This window comes from Callospermophilus lateralis, chromosome 11 (assembly GCF_048772815.1).
Source record: "Callospermophilus lateralis isolate mCalLat2 chromosome 11, mCalLat2.hap1, whole genome shotgun sequence".
Lineage (NCBI taxonomy): Eukaryota > Metazoa > Chordata > Mammalia > Rodentia > Sciuridae > Callospermophilus > Callospermophilus lateralis.
The window spans coordinates 24558775-24584933 of NC_135315.1; the positions used below are offsets into that span (position 1 = coordinate 24558775).

A 26159-nucleotide genomic window follows, 5' to 3' on the forward strand; every position below is an offset into this window, starting at 1 on the left:
TCCACAGCTATTTTCAATTTGACAGCACTGCTGTGCATAACCACTCATTCCCTCTATCTTAAATTTTCTCCCATCCATCCCTTTTTCTGCTTGCCAAGCTTCTTCTTCAAGTAAATCCATTGTCAAATCTTCTAACGAAGACTCTCTCTTCCATCAAGTTTTAGCTGGGCTCCTCTAAGCCCTGTTCGCAATTGGGCCTTGACTGGTTTCCTTGTTGTTGTTTTTTTTTTTTAATATTTATTTTTTAGGTCTAGATGGACACAACACAATGCCTTTATTTTTGTGTGGTGCTGAGGATTGAACTCCCGCCCTGCTAGGCGAGTGCTGTACCGCTGAGTCACAATCCCAGCCCCTCCTCCTTGTCTGTTATTGGGAGTTCAGCAGTAATCTTAAGGTAGTTAAAGAGAACCTCTTACCCTCTTATGCTTGATATCTGATTACCCTCAATATCTGATCAAATTCTTCCTCTTCTACTCTCAATATCATTCTCTGGCCTGGCCTCCCTTCAGCAAGAATCCTATTGTTAGTTTAGTAAGAATTTCCCTATTCTTTCTGTTTGTTTATTGATACTGGGGATTGAACCCAGGAGTGCTTTACCACCAAGCTACATCCCCAGCCCTTTTCATTTTTTTATTTTGAGACAAGATTTGGCTAATTGCTAAAGCTGGCCTTGAACTTGCAATCCTCTTGCTTCAGTTTCTCAAATTGCTGGGATTACAGAGTGCACACCACAGCTTCCCTACTCTTGATGTCTCCCCTTGGTAATTTTGTGAGTGTGTGTGTGCTGGGATGGAATCCAGGGCCTCACATATTCTAGGCTAGTGTTGGTCACTGATCCACACTCCCAACCTCTCTAGTACTTTTCTGTACACTGACTCCTATCACCACTTTGTTCCTATTGCAATACTCCTAAATAAAGTCTTCCCCCCCCCCAAACTGGGGATTGAATACAATAAGGATAAGTGGAAATTTATAGTCAACAAGCAGAGTGAGGGGCAATGGGTGCAAAATTTCTAAGAGGCAACATCATGGCTGGGCGATTCTTGCTAAACCCAAGTTAACAAGATTCCTGTCGAAGGAAGGCCAGGGAAATCAAGGATGATATTCATGCTCACATAAGGAGCTTATTGCTGGGTTTATTTATTTATTATGGTACTGGGGAACTGAACACAGGGCCTAATGCATACTAAGCAAGGGCGCTATTACTGAGCTACATCCTCAGTCCTGCTGTTTGTTCTTAATTAAAGAAAGAGCACTACCTTAAAGAATTATTTCTAAAGAATAATTTGTCCATAGAAAGGAATGGTAAAACACAAAGAGAGGCTGGGCTTGTAGCTCAGTTGGTAGAGTACTTGCTTTGCATGCACAAGGCCCTGGATTCAATCCCTAGCATCATATAATTAAAATACAAAAACAAAAACAAAAAAAACCCAAAAAGAGACTCGGGAATATTGCATGATAAATGCCAGAGTCTCATCTATAGGACTCAATATTCTGTGGCAAGAGGAAAAAGGAAAATGAAAACGACCTCTCAACGAACCTCCAAAGGCATGGAGATTTCTCAGTCAAAATTGAAAAAAAATTAAAGTTAAAAAAAAATACATATATAAAAAACATATATGTAAAATAGTTCTTTCGAGGGGGTGAAATAGATCCCATGTCACTGCTCCTGACCAGGAAAACCTGAGGGGCATTCCTAACAACTACAACTCCCAGCCAGCCATGCGGTGGGGCGGGGCTTGCTGACCGTTATGACGCAGCGGGCGGGGCCGGGCTGGATCCGCGATCCCTGGGGCTTTTAGTCCCGCCCCTGCCCCTTTCCCTGCCCTGTTGCTGTTGCGCGGCTGGCGGCTGCTGCCCCTGGTGAGTCCCTGAAGTGAAAGGGGGCCGCTGGGCCCTCGGGTTCCCCAGACTCAGACTTCCAGCACCGAGAAAGGACTTGGACGGTAGAGGTGCGGCCGATTTCAGCTTTCACCTCACGCCACCTCCTAAGGTGATCTTCAGTGGGAGTTAGACCCGGAGGCCCTGGCGCTCCTTCCGAGGCCTTGGAGGGTTCAGGGACAGTTTTCTCCTGAGGAGGGCAGGGGCGCAGTGCTTTTGGTCGCTGACCGGAGGGGGTCGTGACGCAGCAGCCTCCCTACGTGTCCTTGGCGTCATGCCCCCTCCCACCGCCACCTGGGGGTTCGTAATCCGCCTCGCTTGGACGTCGCGCGGACTGCTGCCCGGCGCGGGCGGGGCCGCGTCACTCCGCAGAAGTGACTTTTCCTTAGGCTTCAGTTTCCCGCTCTGCGAGTAGGCTTCATACCTGAAGCCCCCTCCCATTTTATTCAGGGCAGCCTAGAAGAAAAAGACGTAGTGCCGACCTACTTCACCGTTGCTTTTCCCTTGCCCCTCCCCACTGGCATTAGCCCGATTTAGTTTGGGGGCTAATGTTCCCATTCATCACATTTGATTTCAGCCCCACCCGGACATGTTAACTTTTCCTGTTAACTTTTTTCCTGTCGCTTGGATTCTTTGCTGCAGATGCCGGCCAACAAGTGGCCATGATTGGAGCGGAGTAGAATAATATGGAAGATACATTATAACTCATCTCTTAGGGTTTGCCCAATCCATATGAAACAATGGAACGTGATGCAGTAGGTCTTTGTAGCTTGTCTGGATGGCTCATTTGGCCAGATAATTTCAGGGGGCTTTGAAACTCTACCCTTTGGCAGACTTGATAGCTGTGGAGTGGAAAGAACCTTTAAAAGGGTAGTCAGTAATCCTGAGTTAATTGGAACTAACAAGTTGTATGGTTCAAATCACATTGTACATCTAGGCTCTTTGAAAAATGTGCCTGTACTTGCTGACACAGTGTCATGCTCCTGATTTTCTTAGAAAAGAAAAGTTAAAATGAACACTTTCACTTTCTTTTTCTTTCACTTAGGATTATCATTGTAGCCGAAATGTCCTTAGAGATTTTCTAACATGATCCATGCATTTTACTGATGAGGTAACAGAAGCCTAAATGTAGGTAGTGTGACTTGGCCAAGATCTCAGGCTAGTTTGTATAAGAACTAAGACAGAAACCCATTCCCTTGACTGGTGCCTACTCCCCTTTCCAGTACTCTTCAAACACTGCATCTGCACATATCACTATGACATGACATAGCAAAGTCATTCATTTCAAGAAAAAAGTGTGGGTAGACCAAGATTTTCACAGACTTTCTGGTTGCCTGCGTCCCAGAACTGTTTTCCTATGCTTTCCCTAGTACTGCTGGCACTATGGTTGATGTGATATGTGGAATAAGGGCTTACTTAGAATAAGCTGAGCAGCCAATTCAAATAGTTGTCAATGAGTAGTCTTAAAGCCTTTGGGATTATAAAAGTCTTTTAAGGCACTCTAAAACATTTTAGGTAAGGAACTTGAATGAACTTGGGAAATTTGGACTCTAGAGCAAGTGGCTCAGTAATCTGAGCAGCCATGATTTTTGGTTTTGATTTTCCTACCTGTCTCAGGGACACATACTGCCAGTGTTCACTAAGGTTAGTTATATGTATACATCTACCAGGGTCAGGGAGAAATGGTATTCAAATCAGTTCACTCATTTTGCTAATTGCTATTAGCTTTAGAAAGTAAGCATAAGTATGAAGCAATTAGATTTAATGTAGATTTGACTTTTACTAAGGTTTGTTTTTACTATTCCCAAATGAAGAATAGATTTGCGTGTGTTGGCTATATAAATGTTGATATCCTTTTGTGAATTAATCCAGAGAAGCTACCTGTGTAGCTATGTCTCTTGAAACATGCCCCCACTCATTTAAAAGAATAATTAATGTTGGGCTGGGCATCATGGTACACGCCTGTAATCCCAGCGACTCAGGAGGCTGAGGCAGGAGGATGGCAAGTTTGAAGCCACCCTTGGCAATTTAGTGAAATCCTGTCTCAAAAAATATAAAGGGCTGGAGATATGGTGCCCTTGGGTTCAATCTCAGTAACACACACAAAAAAAAAAGGAAAAAAAAAAGTGTTGGGCATTTAAAATTATTTTTCTGCTAAAAAGCATATCAATGTAGTTTGCAGATTCACTCAAAACAGAAGTAGAACTGGCTATTGTTGCCTTTCAGGATAAAAGGATCTGTGCCCTTCATGGAACAGTCCTGGGAGTAGTATATTAAGCTTAAAAAGCTCATTAGGTGAAAATATGTCATGTTTTCTTAGGAGTCAGTTCAGGGGACTTGTTTTAAAATATACTCCTATTATTGCCAGCTCCCTTGAGGGCCCTAATCCTTTTGGAAACCAAGCTGGAGAGGAGGGGTGGGGAAGGAAGGTCAAGTAAAGTGCCTATGGTAGTTTGTGGCATTTCTGTATTATGCTTGATGGTTTTGTTTTTTTTAAATCCTTATTTGTTTTTCTTGGTCATTTCTTATGAGGCCAGCCTAATTCGGGGGTAGAAATTAAGGAATTAGGTAGAATACCATTCCACAATTTCTAGGGGACCCAAAATATCTACTGCTTTCTCATGTTTTGGTAACTCTCAGGGCTTCTAAATTTAACTTTTGCTCTTCTTATGTTTCTTCTTCTTTGTCTCTATGATTTATTGCCAGAATTAGAATGGATGGTAGAAAGGTCCTACAGTGAGAAGAATGGTTAAAGGAGGGGAAGTTAATGTGCAAATCATTCGAATTTCCCTTCCATATCCTTTCTTTAGTACCTTCTCCACAAACACTCATCTCTAAACTGCTTTGTCAGGTAATTTCCCAAGCCATTGTTGGAGCCCATTTGTCCCAAGGGATTTTATCACTGGTAGGAAGGAAAGATTTTATGGATCACTGATCTTAAAAATCAGCAGATGCCTTCCTTCCAGGAAAAGTAGGAGTCCTCCCTCACTGACATAATTCAGATTGGTATAGTTATGCTTGAGGTTTGCTTGGTGCTGCCTAAACTTTGGTAAAGGAGAGAAGAAAAGCCAGTCTTCGGAGAGGAGAGTTTTAATCTTTATTACAAGAATGGTTGAAATCTAAACTGGGTACGGTGGTTTGTGCCTGTAATTTCAGCTACTGGGCAGGTGGAGAGCATTACAAGTTAAAGGCCAACCTGAGCAACTTAGCAAGACCCTTTCTCAAAATAAAAATTAAAAACGTTAAAAGAATCATTGACTTCTGAATACCCTGAGTCCTGCTGGGAATATTATGAGATCCTGAAATGAGAAACTCAAAACGTGAGCTCTATAAGGTATTTTGTGTGTATACCTGTGTGCATGTCCTGTGCTTTCTTCAGAGTTCTGCTCATGAGCTACTTTTTTTGGGGAGGGAGGGGGGATGTCCCAGGGATTGAACCCAGGGGTGCATAACCACTGAGCTACATCGCCAGCCCTTTTTATTTTGAGATAGGGTCTTGCTGTGTTGCTTAAGGCCTCATTAAGTTACTGAAGCTGGCTTTGAACTTGTGATCCTCCTGCTCAGCCTCCTAAGCCACTGGGATTACAGACATGCACCACCATGCCTGGTTCATGAGTTACATTGGTGGGTTTTTTGGTAAGAAGACAGGCTGTAAAAAGCCACCCCAACCTGCTTTTACTTTTTAGAGTAGCATCCATTTGTATAACAGCTTGCAAGAATTTGAGTGTGTGGAAGGTGTGTAATGGAGTGTGAATTGGATGGGTTCTTTTCTTTTTTAATATTTTTTATTTGTAGATGGATACAATACCTTTAATTATTTTATTTATTTAATTTATGTAATGCCAGGGATCAAACTCAGTGCCTCATGCATGCTAGGCAAGCACTTTATTATTAAGCCACAACCCCAGCCTCTTGAATGGGTTCTTAAGGAAATCATATCAGTGCCTTTTTTGGCACCATGCTGCTTAAACCAGCCATGCCAGCTGAACCAGCCACAGCAAGAATTGACATTGCATCTGGATATTATATCCTCACCCGATTATAGACAGAAGAAAGCTGAAAAATATCAACTTCCCCACGGGTATTCCACAAATTAAGAGTAGAGTTTAAAAAAAAAAAAAAAAAGACTTAGCCCCACCATCACCTCCATATCATCATCATCATCATCATCATTATTATTAATTACTTATTATATTTTTTGCAATGCTAGGAATGGAACCCATGACCTTGCAAATGCTTTCTACTAGAGCTATGTCTATCCCCAGTCTACCCTTAACATTATTTACCTGCAAAATTCCTTCTCTTTTTACTGTTTGATATGCATATCAATATGCATATCTTGTCCATTCATTTATTCAACAAATACCCAATTATTGATTATTTTGCATTAGGCATTGTGTTGTATATACAGTGATGGTAGTCATAGGAAAAGAACTAGAAGTGAGATACTTAGGTTAATTGAGGGGCAGGCCCTGGAAATCACTCTTACCTGAATGTTCTTCATGATCCATAGGCAAAGGACAAATTAAGTCATTTTGTATTCTCAGATAAATTGATGCTTCTGGCTTAGGACAGAGAGAAGGAAATTTGCTGACCACAGAATGATTGGAGACTTCTAGGGAGCAAGAGTCTGCAAGCTGATAAACCTCCCTGCCTATCTTCCCATACCATCCAAAAGAAACCCTCATCACAGACAATAGCTTATTATGGGGGAAATAATAGACCAGAATGGGACCCCACCCCCTCCACTTTGAAAAAATGTTCTGAGGTTTGAGGTTGAGGATGTGGCTAGACTATGTCAAAAACCAGAAAGCCAGTGATTTCTTAGTTCTTTAGCTTAATTTCAAGAATAGTTCAGTGCCCCCACAGTCCCCTTGCCTTCTCTCTGAAAAAAAAAAAAAAAAAAAAAAAAGACAAGGGGACTTTGTTTTCCTAAGGAATTGCATCCCTTCTTTTGAATACCAGAGTATTTTGCACTTCTTTTTCATTCATTTGGCAGTTACTTATATACTCATTTAGCCTGTATATGGGACTAGGACCTTTTGAGGGCAAAATTAATGCCAGGAAAAAAATAAAAATCCCTCCACAAACATACTAGTAATTACTAGCATCTGTTAAAGCCTTTCTTTTTGCAGACTGTTAAATTCTACCAACAACTATCTGAAAAGAGAGAACTAGAGTACTAGGGATATAGCTCAGTTGGCAGAGTGCTTGCCTTACATGCACAAAGCCCTGGGTTCAATCCCCAGCACTGCCAAAAAAAAAAAAAAAACTTCTGGGAATTTGGAAGAAGAGGTCTGGTTGCATATATTTCAAAATAAAACCAGGAAATAGGTAAGGTAGGGCAGAGTTGAAAGAGTAATAGTGTTTTGTTTTGTTTTAATATATTTTTAGTTGTAGTTGGGCATAATATCTTTATTTTGTTTATTTGTTTTTATATGTTGCTGAGGATGGAACCCAGCATGTGCTAGGTGAGCACACTACCGTTGAGCCCTAGCCCCAGCCCCAGCCCCAGTCCCTGCTCCCAATAGTGGCTTTTTGTTTTTGTTTTCTTGGTACTGGGGATGGAACTGAGAACCCTGTGCATACCAGGCAAACACTCTACTACTGAGCTATATCCCCAGTCCTAGTGATTTGTTTTTTAGTTATTGTCCTTACTTATTTGAATTGTGTGTGTGCCTGTATGTGTGTATTATCTTCCAACATGTTCCAACAGCTGTGCTTGTACGGTATCATTTAGTATTTGCATATAACAGCTGCAATATTTTTTTCCATTTCCTAGTAAAACAGTAGGTTGAGAATCATAGACTTACTAATATTAGAATCATTTAAAAGACAGTGTATATGACTTGTTTGAGGAATAGGAAGTATGAGGTGTCAACAATTCAGAGTACTGGCTTCTTTTACTAGTGTTTTTATCTTCAAAATTTTCCTATCTTTGATCACATTTTATCTGTATACTGTCATCTAAAATGGTGAAAATCCATTTTATAGAAAAGGGTTCAAAGTCCCTTGCTTCTTCTAGACCTGGACTGCATTTTCCTGCTTCTTTGCTGTTTCCTTCCCCTTGGAATGCCATTCATGACACACCCACTTGACAAATTCAAATCTTCCTTGAGGGGTTATGTAAGATTCTAGTAACTTCCTGAAACTTTTCTTTGTTTTCCTAAGGAATTGCATCCCTTCTTTTGAATACCAGAGTATTTTGCACTTCTTTTTCATTCATTTGGCAGTTACTTATATACTCATTTAGCCTCTCTATGGGACTAGAACCCTTTTGAGGGCAAGGTTAATGCCAGGAAAAAATTAAAATCCCTCCACAAACATACTAGTAATCACTAGCATCTGTTAAACCCTTTCTTTTTGCAGACTGTCTGTTAAATTCTTTATTCTGTCTGTCAGCATGAATCTACCTTGAAGTGTCTTGCTTAGTGGCAGGCTGATTTAATGGCTGGACACTTTTTATTATTACACTTAAGCCTCACAAAACAACACCAGTTGGGGTAGATGTTGTTATAGGCCCCATTTTACAGATGAAGAAACAATCACAGAGCCTAACTGATTAAGTAAATTGCCCAAATGTTATCCCTTTACAGAAGGGGATAGTGTGATTTGAATATTACTATTCTGACTTCAAAACCCATGTTTCGGGGCTGGGGATGTGGCTCAAGCGGTAGCGCGCTCGCCTGGCATGCGTGCGGCCCAGGTTCGATCCTCAGCACCACATACAGACAAAGATATTGTGTCCGCCGATAATTAAAAAATAAAAACCAAAACAAACAAACAAAAAAAACCCATGTTTCCCACCACCTCATGTCACATAGTCTCTTATATCTATCTTTGTTCTAATCTCATCCTCAGCCTAGCTTAGGGTCTTTTGTGTATGTGGTACTGCAAATTGAACTCAGGGGCCTTATACAACTGAGCTACATCCCAACTCTTTTTTTATTTTTTTTATTTTGTGACAAATTCTCACAAAGTTGCCCAGTCTGAATCTCAAACTTGTGATTCTCCTGCCTTAACCTCCCAAAACACACTGTCTTTTATATGGAAGGGCCCAATAATTATAAATGGAATTTAATGAAGACACTGAACTCTATAGAGAGATTAATTTAGGAAAGTCATAGGGCTTATTAGGATGAAAAATCTAAAATCTAGGTATTCCATATTCCCTAGGCTGTTTTCTCTAGGTTGTCTTGTTTATTAAAGGGAAATAGAAACAGCAGGATACTGTGGCACAACCCTGTAATCCTAGTGACTCAGGAGGCTGAAGCAGGAGGATCATAAATTCCAGTTCAGCCTCAGTAATTTAGTGAGGTCCGTCCTAAGCAAGTTAGCGAGACCCTGTCTCAGAATAAAAAAATGAAAGGAGAGAGGGATGTAGCTCAGTGGTAGAGTACCCCTGAGTTGAATCCCCAGTACCAAAAAAAAAAAAGAGAAAAGGAAACAACTACCAACAACTACCTGTAAGCAGAGAACTAGAATACACCTGTAATTTCAGTGACTTGGAAGGCTGAGACAAGAGGATCCCATGTTTGAGGCCAGCCTCAGCAGTTTAGTGAGGGCCTAAGCAACTTTATGAGACCCTTTTTCAAAATTTAAAAAAATTTAAAAGGGGCTAGAGATGTACCTCAGTGGTAAAATGCCCCTGGAAACCCATTCCCCACCAAAAAAAAGTATGCGAGGGCTTGGGTTGTGTATACCTGAAATCTCAGCTACTCTAGAACCTGAGGCAGGAAGATCAGAAGTTGAAGGCCACTTTAAGCAAGACCCTGCATCAAAACATAAAACTGGAGGTGTAGCTCGGTTGTAAAGTGTGTCTCTGGGATCTATCCCAAACATCAAAAGAGAGAGAATGTGAGTGTGGTGATGCTTATGGTAAAGAGGTCAAAGATATATTCTCTGAAAATTCTTAAAAGTATGGGAAGTTATGGATGAGAAATGTTACAAAGTGAAACAGAAAGCGAATTGTGTGATCTCACTACTTGTCAGAATTTTGCTTTTTCTGATTGCCTTGAACAGAATGTTCTTGGGTGAGAGCCCAGAAATCTCTGGCATTTCAGAAAACCTTTCTGAGCCTTACTCTATTCCGTATCTCATAACAGGACACCCATCATGGAAAAAACAATAGAAGATCCCCCCACATCAGCTGTCTTGCTCGATCGTTGTCATTTCTCTCAGGTCATCTTTAATAGTGTGGAGAAGTTCTATGTCCCTGGAGGGGACATCACATGCTATTATACCTTCGCCGAGCATTTCATCCCCCGTCGAAAGGACTGGATTGGCATCTTTAGAGTAAGTGTTTAATTTAGTACCAAGTAATTGGGAACTAGAGGTGAATCTTTGTTACCTGAGGGTGTGACTCTTATATGTATCATGTCTGGCTAATTTAAAAAATCCTAAATTAAATTCCTTATCATTTCCCTTATCACATACCAATGTGTGCTATGGAACTCAAACTTTAATTTTAATTTCAAATTGAAATAACATAGGATGGGCTGGGGATGTGGCTCAGGCGGTAGTGCGCTCGCCTGGCATGTGTGCAGCCCGGGTTCGATCCTCAGCACCACATACAAACAAAGATGTTGTGTCCGCCGATAACTAAAAAATAAATATTAAAAATTCTCTCTCTTTCTCCCTCTTTAAAAAAAAAGAAAGAAATAACATAGGAGCTGGGCTGGGGTTGTAGCTCAACGGTAGCATGCTTGCCTAGCATACATGGGGCACTGGGTTCGATCCTCAGTACCACATAAAAATTAAATAAAGATTGTGTGTCCACCTATAACTAAAAAAATAAATATAAATAAAATAAAAATAACATGGGAGTCAGGCGTGATGGTGCATGCCTGTAATCCCAGCAACTTGGGAGGCTAAGGCAAGAGGATTGCAAGTTCAAAGCCATCCTCAGCAACTTAGTGAGACCCTAAGCCACTCAGTGAGACCTGTCTTAAAATAAAAAATAAAAAGACCTGGGGATGTGGATCAGTGGTTAAACACCCCTGGGTTCAGTCCCTGGTACCAAAAAAATAAAAATAACAGGAAACCCGACAATCCTTAAGTTTTATTATGCTTTCAAAGACCAAATATAAATGTTTTTTAGATGATCCAATTTTGAAATATTCATCTATGATTTGACTGATTTGGGTAACCTCTTATATAATTTTTGTGACTTTAAATATTACTTTATCCATCCCTTATTTGGTACAGTGTTTAATTTGTTTTAATATGAATATTAAAAATCTGAAAAGGTTGAGAAATTACCTGACTTGAAATCCTGCATCCAAAAAGTTTGTTCCTGGGGCTGGGGATGTGGCTCAAGTGGTAGCATTCTCGCCTAGCATGCGTAAGGCACTGGGTTCGATTCTCAGCACCACGTAAAAATAAAAAAAGATATTGTGTCCACCTAAAACTAAAAATGAATATTTAAAAAAAATTTATTTGTGAATTAATGTGTCTTATTTCTTCCAAGGACAAAAATTTATGAGCTCCTTTTGTGACCTCTTCCAGTGTCTAATCATCCTGTCAGTTCAAGTATAGAAATTTTAAAGATTTGGTAAACTTAGTCTTTATCACCTTTCCCTGCTTTCTTTATCTCTTATGTTGTCTGTATGTGTGTGTCTCTCATACACACGTACACATACATATATATGTATATTCCCCATAATAATAAATCTTTCAATTTCCAGAGATAGGAGATAAAAGTCAAATTTAAGTAATTTACATTACTAACTCCCAACATCAGTGACTTTTGACTTGACATTTTACTGTGTCATGTGCCTGTTTGCCGATGCTGTTCATCTTGAAATCAAACACCATTTTTTACTGTAGTGTGAAGGAACTATGGATTATTTACATCCCTCAGTGAATTCCTTTTTCTTAATTGTTTGAAAGACCAAGACAAAACTGATGTTTGGAGATAGAGATAGTAAACAACCAACAGTCATCAGACTAAGAAATATTCCAACACAGAAAATGGACACTCTATAGTGTTTTTTGTCTTGGAGAGAAGATAGTAGCTATTGTTTTTCTTTTCCATATATAACAAAGCATACAGAGCAGTGTTATCTAATAGAACTTTCTGCAGTATCTTTGTTATTCGTTACAGTAGCTGCTAGCCACATGTGGCTATTAAGCATTTAAAATCTGGCTAGTGTAACTAATTGGATTTTAACTTTTTAAATTTTAATTAATGTAAATTAATTAAATTTAAACATCCTTTTGTCATTAGTAGTTATAGGATGGTGCAGGTATAGATAATTTTTAAAAAAGAATGATTTAATGATTAGGCTTGATAATGTAACATACAAGTTCTTTTTTGTTGTTGTTGTTGCAACGTGGTTATATTTCTTAGGCTGATTTCATTCCCCAAGCATTCAGCAACTGCCGATGAGGACTTTATAATAAACCAAATGAAAATCTTACGCTGTTTATTTATTATTTATTTTCAGTGTTGGGAATTGAACCCAGGGACACACTACCACTGAGCCACATCCCTAGCCCTTTTTATTTTATTTTGAAGCAGGATCTCTCTAAGTTACCTAGAGCCTTGCTAAGTTGCTGAGGCTGGCTTTGAACTTGCAGTCCTTCTGCCTCAGCCTCAATGGGAATACAGGTGTGCACCATGCCCAGCTCTCTGGTTCTCCTTAAGGCAGGCCAGGTCTAAATAATTCACAGGTTGTGGGTTTGTTGTTTTTTTTTTTTTTTCCTGATGCTTTGAATTGAACCCAGGGCCTTGTGCATGCTAGGAAAGTACTTTTATCATTGAGCCACCTCCCCAGCCTTTCTTATGCTTTTTAAAACCAGATGTTTAAAACCATTTTTAAAAAACCCATCTATATTTGGGATACTTTGTGCACTTCAGATGTGTTACCCTACCTCAATAAAGAAGTAACGGTTGCCAGGCAAGGTTGTGTAGGTTTGTAATCCCAGCTAGGAGGCTGAGGTAGAAGGATCACAATTTCAAGGCCAACCTGGGCCACTTATTAAGACCCTGTCTCAAAATAAATAAAAAGGACTAGGTAAAGTGCCTCTGGATTCAGTCCCTAGTACCAAAAGAAAAACAGTAGTAATGGTTAATCCAAAGAAGGGATTCTAATATTTATTGTCCACAAAGCTATTGACTTGAGCACCATCCTGGGGACACACTTATGAGCTAGACCTTTGTATATGCTTTAATTTGATCCTTACAACACAGGAGCCTCTTGAGGTGAGTGGTGTTTAATGCACAGATGAGTAAAATGAATATCCTTGAGAGATGGTGACTTTCTCCAGGTCTCAAAGTAACAAAGTGGTAAAGCAAGTTATTTTGACTCCCAAGCTTCTGCTTTTTCTCCTCTATTCTGCTAAATTCCTTTGAATAACAGGTGATGAATTAAAGAATCAAAGAATTTCTTGTAAATTTTGACCCTGATATCTCACTTCTAAAGCTCTCCCTAGTGTTCCTTCACTGTAGCTTTAATCAGATTGTCACCCCTAATATTGGTAGTTCATGGCACTAAGTAGGCACGCAATAAATTTTTTTTGATGCATGCAGTGTGTTACTTCTTCTAATTATAGTCATAGCTACCACCAGTGATAGAGCCTGAAGGAGGTAGGAGTTAGCTCTCCTTTCTTTAAGAAACAATGGCAGAGGGGATATAATCATCCTGTGCTTTATACTCTTCTTGACCATAAGATTTAAATATTTCCAAGGTTCCAGAGAAGGGAACTAGCATATCATGAGGGGCAGGCTGGGGCTACGACTATTCAAGTAGAAGAGCCAAAGATAGGAAATGTAGGTAGATAGAAATTGTTTCCTTGTTCCAGGGCAGCCATAATTCTTAGGCCTGCCTGATGATATTTCGGTCACAGTGCATTAAGAAACTCCAGGATGTGAATGAGGACTCTATAAAATTCCTGCTTCCTGTACCACCACAGGCTGTAGTGGCTCTGGGATGTTTACAGCAACGGGGTATATTAGCAAGACTCTAAAATATGCCCTAGTATTTTCTGGTGAGCTTTGGGTATAGCCTTTTCAACCTTGTTCCAGTTCCTTGATATATAAAAATGGAGTTTATTTTTAGTTATTTCTTTTCCCACTGGGCACAGGCAGGGTCAAAATATGACAATAAAAATGATTTTGCTTCTCATTTGCTGAGTGTTCTCCCTTTAAGAATACAATTGCTCTCTTTCTATTCTTTAGTGTCCTTTTATCTTCCAGATAAGTTTTGAGCCATTTTTTACACCTCTTCACATTTAGTAAGAGTATTTTATATTTAGCCAGCTTTCTGCTCTAGGCATCTTTTTGCTATATCTTTTTTTTTTTTTTTTTAATCATCATTTTCAAGTCACAAGTTGTTTATTCCAAACTCTAGAGAGGAAGAGAAAGAACTGGACTTTTTTTTGGCGTCACAACATCTTCGTTTATATGTGGTGCTGAGGATCGAACCCGGGCCGCATGCATGCCAGGCGAGCGCGCTACTGCTTGAGCCACATCTCCAGCCCATCTTTTGCTATATCTTTATGTCATACAATTTATTGTATTCAATACCTAGAAGAAGCCATTATTACTACCAGATTTTTATTATCTTTATCACCAAAAATCTTTCACTGAGCATGCATTAAGAAAAACACTGAAGACAAAGCTTTATAGATCTATACTGTCTTATCTGGTGTCTCATAATCCAAGAACATTCTTACTCTTGCCCCTCTACCCCCAACACACATTTTTTTAGCATGCATTTAAAAATAACAGGTTGGTATGCGAAGAGGCTGAATTGAACACAGTTGAAGACAAACAAATGGAGAGGCAAGTTAGCAAGTTAGAAATGCTTTCTGATTTAGAAGTGTTTTTTTTTTGTTGTTGTTTGTTTGTTTTGTGTGTGTTTGTTTATGTGGTGCTGGGGATTGAACCCAGGTTCTTGTGCATGTTAGGCAAGCACTCTACCAACTGAGCTATATCCCCAGCCCCTGATTTAGAAGTTCTAAGAGCACCTTTGCAAGAAGATAGTGGGATCTAGGTTCATAGACCCAGAACCTTTTTACCCCATCATTCTCAGCTTTGTGTCTGACTTGGAGATAGAATTTGGAACTCATGTTCCTGAGTGTTCATTGACGAGCCAGTTTTTATCCTTCTAAACTGGTATTTTGAATTCTGTGTATGCATCTCAATTTTTAGTTTTATTAAACATTATTCCATATAAAGTTGTCATAGTCAAAAAAACGTGAATCTTGTCATAACCAGCTTATTCTATTTTATTTTTAACATATACAAGTAAAATATAAGTGCATTTTAAGATGACATAGCCCAGGTAAGACTTTTTCTCCAAGCCCTGTCAGGTGTCAAATGAGACTCTCTTTGTCATTGCAGGTGGGATGGAAGACAACCCGGGAATATTATACCTTCATGTGGGTTGCTTTGCCTAGTGACATAAAAAACAAATCAGCCAAACAGCAGGAAGTCCAATTTAAAGGTGAGAAAAATACTAGATCAAAGTGTTGAAAACAGGAGCCAAGACTAATTAATTCTCTTGAATTGAGCTTGGCAGGGCAAATAAAATTACTTATAGATTTAAACATTTGGAATAGACCTTATTTTGGATTGCTATGTTTTCAGCTTATTACCTGCCTAAGGATGATGAGTATTACCAGTTCTGCTATGTGGATCAGGATGGTGTGGTCCGGGGAGCAAGTATCCCTTTCCAGTTCCGTCCAGAAAGTGAGGAGGACATCCTGGTTGTTACTACTAAGGTCTGTAATCATCTCAAACCCTTTCTGTTATAGAGTAATAGTTAAAATAGGGTAGAATTTGAGTCAGGAAGGCCTTATCTTTTTTTTTTTATCCAGACCAGGGATTGAACCCAAGGGTGCTTAACCACTGAGCCACATCCCTAGCCTCCTTCTTCTTTTTTTTTTTTAGTTGTAGATGGACACAATGCCTTTATTTTATTTCCTTATATTTATGTGGTGCTGAGGATCAAACCCAGTGCCTCACATGTGCGAGGCAAGCCCTCTACGATTGAGCCACAACCCCAGCCCCACAACCCAGCCCTTTTTTATTTTGAGAAAGGAGCTTTCTGAGTTGCTTAGAGCTCCGCTAAGTTACTGAGGCTGCCTTTGAACTTGCGATCCCCCAGTCTTAGCCTCCTGAGCCACTGGGAGTATAGGTATATGCCACGACACCCAGCAAATCAATAAGGCTTTATAGAATTATGGGGGGCGGGTATGGGGCATTGAACCCAGGGAAGCTTAACCACTAAACCACATACCCAGCCCTTTTTTATTTTTTTTATATTTTGTAGTTGTGGATGGGCAGAATGCCTTTATTTTATTTGTTAATTTTTATGTGGTGCTGAGGATCAAACCCATTGCCTCACGCATGCTAGGCAAGCGCTTTGCTACAGAGCTACGGCCTCATCAGCCCTTTTTTAATATTTTGTTTAGAGACAGGGTTTCACTGTGTTGCTAGGCTAGCTTTGAATTTGTGATCCTCCTGCCTCAGTCTCCCAACACTGGTGGGATTATAGGCATGCACCACTGCACCCCAAAAGGCTTTATAGAATATTTAACAGATACTGTTGGGAAAAAACCTATATAGTACCCACTTTAACCCACCAAGGAATATTAAAAAGAATCATAGTAATAAGTGAATTCTCCCATCTCTAGAAGTTTTTGTAACTTAGTTGGCATTCAGTTATTCCCTTAACTTTTCTGGGTACTTAATTTTTGTCATCTGAGCATACTAAGACAACTGTAAATATACAAGCTCCACTGAGGAGAGAAGCATCAAGTAGTTTTCTTTGTGTCTCTCAATTCTGACCCAGTGCCTATCCATACATGATTATTAGAGTCATTAACTTACTCACCTGTCAGGACACTTATTTTTCATCTAGCACTATGGTAGACAGTAGGGAGGCTATGAAAAACCAGTTAAAATACAAACTGTGCTGGGTGCTGCGGAACACACCTGTAATCCCAGTGGCTCGGGAGGCTGAAACTGGAGGATCTCAAGTTCAAAACTAGACTCAGCAATTTAACAAAGCCAAAAGCAACTTAACGAGATTGTATATCAAAATAAAATATAAAAAAGTGCTGGGGATGTGACTCAGTGGTTAAGTGCCCATGAGTTCAATACCTAGTAGTGAAGGACAAAAACAAACAAACAAAAAGACTAGCTGGATCGGGCGTGGTGGCACATGCCTGTAATCCCAGCAGCTCAGGAGGCTAAGACAGGAAGATCGCTAGTTCAGCCAGCCTCAGCAATGGTGAGGCCCTAAACAACTCAGTGAGACGCTATCTCTAAATAAAATACAAAACATAGGGCTGGGCATGTGGCTCAGTGGTCAAGTGCCCCTGAATTCAATATCTGGTACTCCCCGTCTCCCCCCCCCCCAAAAAAAAAAAAACTATACCAGCTGGGCATTGTGACTCACACATGTAATCCCAGTGGTTAAGGAGACTGAGGCAGGAGGATGGCAGGTTTGAAGCCAGCTTCAGCTCAAGGTCCTAAGCAACCTAGTGAGACCTTGTCTCAAAATAAAAAATAGAAAGGGGTGGGGAAGGATGTGGCTCAGTGGTTATGCACCCTTGAGTTCAATCCCTGGCACAAAAAAAAAAATACTGTACCTGGCCTCAAGTCCTTTGAGAAAGACAAATAATACTATGTATCTACAAGAAGAATCTGCATATACCTTTGCTTGCATACATACTGAGGAGCTGCTGCCATTGGGGTACATAAATATCATTCCAGTGAGTGGGAATCATACCTTCACCATCCCAACATATGGGGATTTTTTTACTAGAATATAGTTTGTGGAATGTTCTTTTGTAGGGAAAGGTAGAAGAGATTGAGCAGCACAACGAGGAGCTTTGCAAAGAAAACCAGGAACTGAAGGACAGCTGTGCCAGCCTCCAGAAGCAGAACTCAAGCATGCAGGCTGAGCTTCAAAGGAAGCAGGTGTGGCTGCTAGTTAAAGGTGAACTTGGAACATGGAGATCAGAATTGGATAGTATCTCTTGCCCAGCACTGTTTTCTGTCTTGCTTGTGAATCCCTTATTCCAATATCTTTGAATAGGCACAGTGTTAAAAGTTTTATATGGGTTATTTTGTTTATAATAAAAATAAAAATTAACTTTCCTCAACCTGAGGATTACTCATTATGGAATTGAGGCACTATAATCCCAATTTTATAGATGCGTAATCTGAGATTTAGGAGGGGTAAATAATCAGTGATGGAACCCAGATTCAAACTCAGTTTTTTTCTGCCTTTTGCATATTTATAATTTGAAATATTTTCTTTGATTGACTAGAATGTAAAAATCAAGAGGGAGAAGAGTTAGTACACAGGTGAGGTTATAGATTGTTTAAACTCTCTGCTATTTCTCCTCCTCTGAATCATCCTCCAAATCAGCAGGCAAGGGATGACAGTTGATAATGCTAGAAGCTAAGCAAAAGAAAATTTTCTCTAAATCCTATAAGCAATAACTTTGAGAAGCTTGGAGCTAAAAGTAGGAAGTTAATGTTGATGTATAGGATTGACTTCAGTGCAAAAGGAAACTAGGAAAGAAAAAACAAATGTCTAGGACCAGTATGGTGGCAGCTAGCCACATTTGACCATTAAACACTTGAAATTCAGCTGCATTGAGAAGTGTTATGATCATAAAATATACACCAAATTGCAAAGATTTTGTATGAAAAAATAGAAAATATCTCTTTTTTATTGTTAACAAAATTTTATTATGTTGGACTTAATATATTATTAAAATTAGTTTCATCTATTTCTTTTTAATTTTTTTAATTGTTGATGTACCTTTATTTTATTTGCTTATTTATATGTGGTGCTGGGAATCGAACACAGTGCCTCAGATGTACAAGGCAAGCGCTGTACCGCTGAGCTACAACTCCAGCCCTCTTTTTAATTTTTTTAGTGACCATTAAAATTTATTAATTATATATGTGGCTCTCATTAATTTATAGGATAGCACCATTTTAGAAGAAAAGCAACTTTATCTATTTTGCCCACTGTAGAACAGTTTAGAGTGTGTAACTGACAATAAATATTTGTCTAATGAATTAATGGATAAATATAAGCTCCAGTGGATGTAAAACTAAGGTTTTTTTTTTTTTTTTTTGTAGTTGGGACACAATACCTTTATTTTATTTCTTTATTTTTATGTGGTTCTGAGGATCAAACCCAAGGCCTCACACATGCTAGGCAAGGACTCTACCACTGAGCTACAACCCCAGCCCTTAAGGTGGTTTTTGTTTTTGTTTTTGTTTTTGTTTTAGTACCTAGATTAAACCCAGGACACTTTATCCCTGAGCTGTACCCACAACCCTTTTTATTTTTTAGAGCAAGTTCTGGCTAAGTTGCCCAAGCAGGCCTAGAATTTATAATCCTCCTGCCTCAGCCTCCTCAGTAGCTGGAATTACAGGCATGTGCCATCACATCCAGCTAGATGCATTTGTAAGCTGGAAAGAACAGAACTGGGGATGTAGCTCAGTGGTAGATCACTTGCTTAACATGTGTGAGGCCCTGAGTTTGATCTTCAGCACCACACACACAAAAAAAATTAAAATGTACAAATCTACATATACACATACATAATTATAGGGAGAGAGAGATAGAAAAAACATAATTAAAAATATTTTCATCATGGGTGCAGTAGCACACTTCTATAATCCCAGCAGCTTGGGAGGCTGAGGTAGGAAGTTCATGAATTCAAAAGCCTGTCTCTAAAAAATAAATAAATAAATAATAAAGGCTGGGGAGGTGACTCAGTGGTTAAGCGCCCCTGGGTTCAATCCCAGTACCAAAAAAAAAAAAACTTTTTTTTCATATGGAAATGTCTTTAAAAAAATATTTATGTATCTTTAGTTTTTTTTAGGTGGACACATTATTTAGTTTTTTTTTTTTTTTTTTTTTTTAATGTGGTGCTGAGGATTGAACCCAGTGCCTCATGCATGCCAGATGAACACTCTACCACTGAGCCACAACCCCAACCCCACATATGGAAATGTCTTTACTTGGATATTTCTTTACTGCTGTATCATGCTATGCTTAATATAAATATTTGTTGGCTGCCTAAGATAATGAAGTGTCTTAGAAATTATCTGTTCCTTTGATGATGTTTCAATTTATAGGAGGAGCTGGAGACTCTACAGAGTATCAATACGAAATTGGAACAGAAAGTGAAAGAGCAGAAAACCTGTTGGGAAACTGAGCTGCTTCAGTGAGTGTGTCTTACAATTCTTGGATAGGAGGAACTGCTGTGTAATAGGCACCCTTATGCAGAGTCAGATCAGATTTCTAAAGCAGAGTCAGATCAGATTTCTAAAATTTATTATAGAACATGTCTATTGACAATGATAGATGTGATCAACTGCAGGCTTAGAGCCAAGTCAGGTTTAAATCATTTAAACCCAGAAGGAGCCAACCTAGAATCAGTGAATATTTTAATTTGTTATCTTCATCTCCACAGACTGAAAGAACATAACCTGAAGGTGTCCTCAGAAAATGAGAAGATGGGAATCAGAGTGGATCAGCTTCAGGTAGGTAATGTCACAATTTTGCCAAAGGATGTTTCCTTAGCTTTGCCACCACCCTAATCTGGTGGCCTGGAAGATGCATTTCATCATAGTAAGTGCCAAATGGCGTACCTTTCAAAGCATCAGACTAAAGTTTTAGGTTATGTATTTTCCAGTCTTTTTTTTAATATACTAGTTTTGACCGTTTTTCATCTCTTCATATCTTTTTTTTTTTTTTAAGAGAGAGAGAGAATTTTTTAATATTTATTTTTAGTTTTCGGCAGACATAACATCTTTGTATGTGGTGCTTAGGATTGAACCCGGGCCGCACGCATGCCAGGCGAACGCTCCACCGCTTGAGCCACATCCCCTGCCCGAATACAATTCTTAATACACCTTTATACCACCATTTATCATATCTCTGTTTGTATATAAGATATGTTGACACCAAATTCACATTTTCATACATGTATATTATATAATGAATGGGGGTCTCTTTCCACCATCCATGCTATAAAATCTTTTCAGGCAAAATATTACTCAAAAGCTTGTAATGTAAAGCAGATAGCAGAACTGCTGTCATTTTTAGGAATCTATGCCTTAAAGAAGGGCTTTAATGTGAAGAGTGGTTCATTTTATTTCACTTAGGTGAGTCTTAGATTCTTAGGAATTAAGGTAGAGCTGAAAAGTAAGAGTTCTAAGGGATTTTTGGCAGTTGAGAGTTACTAGGGAAACACATTCCTTTGTTTTTATATACTAAAGTTTTGGCATTGTTCCTGGTTAGTTCTCCTTTTATATCTTGGTGTTGTATTCACTGTTTTTGCTTTAGGCCCAGCTGTCAACTCAAGAGAAGGAAATGGAAAAGCTTGTTCAGGGAGATCAAGATAAAGCAGAACAGTTGGAACATCTGAAAAAGGAAAATGACCAACTCTTTCTCAGTTTGACTGAACAGGTAGAATCATGGAAGAAAATAGCATTTTTAGGCATTTATAAGAAAATATACATTGTTCTTTATCACATACCTAAATATCTCTGACTATGAGAAATGTCTCAGAAGAAGCCATCTTAAGCAAGCTTATCTCATGACTTTACTAGGCAACTAAGAGATAGCTCTCCCTCTGTATTCTGCTTGTTCATGAGTTCAGCAGGCCCTTCCCCAGTGTGTATGTGTGTGTGTTTTTTTTTTTCCTGTCAGTGATATCAAAATCTGTTTTTTGTGCAGAGGGAGCAGCAGCAGAAGCTCCAGCAGATAGTGGAGGATATGAAGCAGAAAGAAACTACTGCAGCGAAGAAACAACAGGAGTTAATGGCATGTCTGTCTTTGCATGACTATGTGGGAGGGAGTCTGAAGAAAGAAGAATGAGGGTCTATTTTCAGATATTGAAGAGGATAAATAAGACAGATTAGAATGGCATTCACTTTTGGTTACTTGCTACCAAAAGGATAGAGAATCTGACATTTACAAAATGTTTAGGAGAGGTGGGCATGATAACATGTGATGAATGAAAAAGGATATTGAGAATTAGACATCCTGACAAGTTACTACTATAGATAGATCCTGGGGCAGGAATCATACAAAATAACTCCTATTCCCTCCTGTAGGGTTTATTGTGAGGCAGACAAATTAATGGTTATAAATAGCTCTATAACTGGTAACTCCAACACTTAAAAGTGAATTTTGTTATAATTAATATATAGCAATTATTATAATTATAAGTCATTCTGGGTTATAGCAATATAATAGTGAAAATCTGACTGATTAATAATTTCTTATAACTAACTAATAATTTCATGTAATATATTGTTGGAAAAGAAGCCTCATGATGCCAACAGGTACCTGGAAGCTGTATTTTATGAATTGCTATAAGGTAGTGAGAAGTCATACTTGAGGGTACAACTATTGCAGTGTAACCCACATCATATATACATCATTTTTTTTATTGGTTGTTCAAAACATTACAATGCTCTTGACATATCATATTTCATACATTAGATTCAAGTGGGTTATGAACTCCCATTTTTACCCCAAATACAGATTGCAGAATCACATCGGTTACACATCCACATTTTTACATAATGCCATATTAGTAACTGTTGTATTCTGCTACCTTTCCTATCCTCTACTATCCCCCATATATACATCATTTATAAGTCAAGTATATTCAGTCAGTTTTTGAGTGCCTACTATACATAAGATACAGTAGGCTGAGGTGGGAGGATCACTTGAGCCCAGAAGTTCAAGACCAGCCTAAGCAACAAAGCAAGATCCTATCTTTTTTTTTTAAAGAGAGAGTGAGAGAGGAGAGAGAGAGAGAGAGAGAGAGAGAGAGAGAATTTTTTTAATATTTATTTTTTAGTTATCGGCGGACACAACATCTTTGTTTGCACATGGTGCTGAGAATCGAACCCGGGCCGCACGCATGCCAGGCGAGCGCGCTACCACTTGAGCCACATCCCCAGCCCCGCAAGATCCTATCTTAAAAAACAGAAAAAGTAAAAAGAAAGGAAAATGTTTTATTTGGCTTAGGTGGTACCTTTTTAGAAATTGAATTAGTTACCAGGATTTGAAGATAATCTGAAAATTTTTCTCATAAAAAATTACATTTTACCAGGTGAATATCTGTAATTCCAGCAACTTGGAAGGCTGAGGCAGGAGGAAGGATTGCAAGTCAAAGCTAGCCTTAGCAATTTAGTAAGGCCCTAAACAACTTAAAAAAAAAATTTTTTTTTAAATAAAAAGGACTGGCAAGCGGTGCTGGGGATGTGGCTCAAGAGGTAGCATGCACGCCTGGTATGGGTGCGGCCCGGGTTCAATCCTCAGCACCACATACAAACAAATATGTTGTGTCTGCTGAAAACTAAAATGTAAATATTTTAAAAAAAAGGACTGGCAAGGGGCTGGGGTTGTGGCTCAGAGGTAGAGTGCTTGCCTGGCATGCGTGAGACACTGGGTTTGATCCTTAGCACCACATAAAATAAAGATATTGTGTCCACCTATAACTAAAAAATAAATATATTTTTTAAAAAGGGCTGGGGATATGGCTCAGTGGTTAAACTCCTGAGTTCAATCCCCAGTACCCCCTTGCAAAAAAAAAAAATGTTTCTAGCTTCTTTTGAAAAATTTAGAGTATCAAAACTGAGTCCATGTTCCTTTATAGCAGCAACATCTGGTGCTGAGGAGCTACACTCACTTTAGATAGGTTGTGTGTACTCCATTTGACTATAGTCTTCACTGGATTTTTGTTGTTGTTGTTTGTTTGTTTTTTACAGTACTGGAAATTGAACCCATGGCCTGGCACATGCTAAGCAAGTATTCCACCACTGGGCTACATCCTCAGCCCTTTTTAAATTTTGAGACAGGGTCTCAGTAAGTTGGAGAGGCTGGCCTCAAACTTGTGATTGTCCTGCTTCATCCATCCTAGTAGCTGGAATAACACACCCAGCTTCACTGTTTTTTTATTTGTTTGCTTATTTGGTGCTGGATATTGAACCCAGTATCTTGTGTGTGCTAAGCATGTGTTCTACCACTGAGATACACCCCAGCTCAGTCTTCACTGATAGGTTGCATTCAGTTATTTCATTCATTTCCCCACTTGCCTGGTCCCTTAAGCACATTTGAGTTAGTGATGTCTGATTTGGCAAAGAAGTATTTTTTTTATGTTATTAGCACTTATTAATTGTACAAATTAATGAGTATCACTGTGTTGTTTCTACACATGCATATATTATGTTTATTTTACCTTCTACCCTCTGATTCTCCCTCTCTCTTACTTCCTCCACACCCCCTTCCCCAGTTCCTAATAATCTCTAAAGAAATTAGTTTTAATCAATAGTCATTCAAAAGTTGGAAGTTCCCTATGACAGGTCTGGGTTTCTTTGTGGTGTTTGTTTGTTTGTTTAATATTTTTTGGTTGTCACTGGACCTTTATTTTATTTATTTATATGCAGTGCGGAGGAGAATCGAACCCAGTGCCTCACACATGCTAAGCAAGCGCTGTACCCCAAGCCACAACCCCAAGCCCCTTCCTTGATTTTTATGGAATATTTTTCAAGACCCAAATATTCTCCACCTGTTTATTCGCAATTCTTTATTTCTCATGCATCCAGAAGGGCCTCTAACTGTGAGGACTATGTGTCTTATACTTCAGGAGCCTAGGAACAAGAAAACAACAGTGGAGGAGCAGTTAGTACAAGAGGTGGAACGCCTAAAGGCAAAGGTAGAGGCCGGGAAAGCCTGTTTCTTAGAGAAGTACAAAGAGTGCCAACGACTCCACAAACAGATCAGGCAACTCAGGGCTGCTGCACTGGTAGGTGACAGAGATAAGGGGCCCAAGGAAAGCAAGGGGTCTGAAGGTTTGTGATTCTTAGACCAAGTCCCCAAAATGTACACCCTTGATAAGGAGAAAATTTTCCTACTAGAAAGGGAGGGATGGAGTGTGAGACCAGAAGCCAGTCTGGGGTATCCCTGGAAATATAGGCCTTAGCTTAGCCATGGGTTTCAGGGAAATTTTTTAACCATTGAGCTGGTTTTGTGCAGACTCAGTCCTTTCTTATTTCTGCCTTTTGAGGAAGTGAAGCAGGACCAGAAGAGCCAACAGGAGCCAGTGGGGATGGGGAGCAAGGAGCCTGCAGTCAGCACTGTCATCGGGTAGCCCCCTCTCGCATTACTACCTCAGGGTCGGCTAGAAGCGCACAGCAGTTTGGGCACCAGCATTCAAATAAAAAATCTTGGAACAAAAACCACAACTAGTAGGATTAGCTTAAGTGTGTTTGTGAGGTACGCGCATGTGTGTATATACAAGTAGGAGATGGAAAATACTGAAGTATGAACCTAGTTAGGTCAACCAGTCATTCTGGGAAGCTCAAGACCCCAATCTGGGTTCCTTGCAACCTGGGACAAGTGCCTTCCAGTATTCCTCCTTCTCAGTGGAACTTGAGCCCAGATACCTTTCCTCACCCTGGGAGGGGAATCACACCAACCTAAACCTGAGTGCTACAGGTTTCATGGAGTGAGATACTTATTCAAAATAAACAGGATTGTTTCATGGTTGGGTGGGATTAAACAAGCTCCATTTTAACCCTAATTCTGATATGTCAGTCTTAAGGTTTTTCCCCAACCTTACTTTTTCTCTTTAGTTGCTTACTTACAGCTATACCAAATAAACCCTGGCAATTCTAATGCCAGTTTAGGCCTTCCAGCATTTGGTTAAGTGACTTCTATAAGTCAATACCCTGTCCATAGTACCACACCTTTCTCTGCAGTCCCTTCTTCTCCACCTCAGTCCCATGCCCTTTGGAAGGTCAGATCCTCTACAGTCTCCCACCAGGGACCCAGGTTGCAATATGTGATCCTAACTCTAATTTTTAAATTATTGGCAGGATGAGAATTTTGACCTGTCAAGAAGACTGAGTGAGAACAAGATTATATGTGATGTTCTGCAGAGAGAGAAAGAGAGAATGGAAAGAGAAAATGATGTAAGTATTTGGCAAAAGGTAGGAAAATCCAGAGTTTTAAGGGGAAGGAGAACAGTGGCTGAAAGATGCAGAAAGTTGAATAAACAGTGGGTGAATCTGTCCCAGATCTAGTTTTCTTATCTACCAGAAAACATCTCTTTATTCTAAAGATGAAACTTGTTTGGCATGGCAATAGTCATCTTGAAAGAAGCAGTCGTGTTGCAGACCTAACTTACTGCTTTTAACTTCATAACTGTTATAAGTATTGTCTTTGGTGGGGAGGGTGTGATGTCCTACATCAAATTTATGTTAGTGAGGG

At 39.4% G+C, this 26159-nt stretch overlaps 1 protein-coding gene across 5 annotated transcripts in view; it reads left to right on the forward strand.

Annotated features, from left to right (window-relative positions):
- The first annotated feature begins 1815 nt into the window (after positions 1-1815).
- The window catches only part of Calcoco2 (calcium binding and coiled-coil domain 2), a 33148-nt gene continuing 8804 nt past the window's right edge, over positions 1816-26159 (forward strand). The window contains exons 1-11 of one of the 5 annotated variants that reach the window (XM_077110620.1): positions 1816-1863; positions 5038-5215; positions 9987-10176; positions 15230-15332; positions 15476-15609; positions 17690-17815; positions 20003-20091; positions 20341-20410; positions 21216-21338; positions 21609-21695; positions 25766-25861. In XM_077110620.1, coding sequence (XP_076966735.1) covers positions 9997-10176; positions 15230-15332; positions 15476-15609; positions 17690-17815; positions 20003-20091; positions 20341-20410; positions 21216-21338; positions 21609-21695; positions 25766-25861 — 1008 coding nt within the window. In that variant the 5' untranslated portion in view covers positions 1816-1863; positions 5038-5215; positions 9987-9996. Of the gene's footprint in view, positions 1994-5037; positions 5216-9986; positions 10177-15229; positions 15333-15475; positions 15610-17689; positions 17816-20002; positions 20092-20340; positions 20411-21215; positions 21339-21608; positions 21696-25765; positions 25862-26159 lie in introns of all 5 variants that reach the window. The other 4 variants (XM_077110619.1, XM_077110621.1, XM_076871314.2 and 1 more) reach the window with 4 other exon arrangements.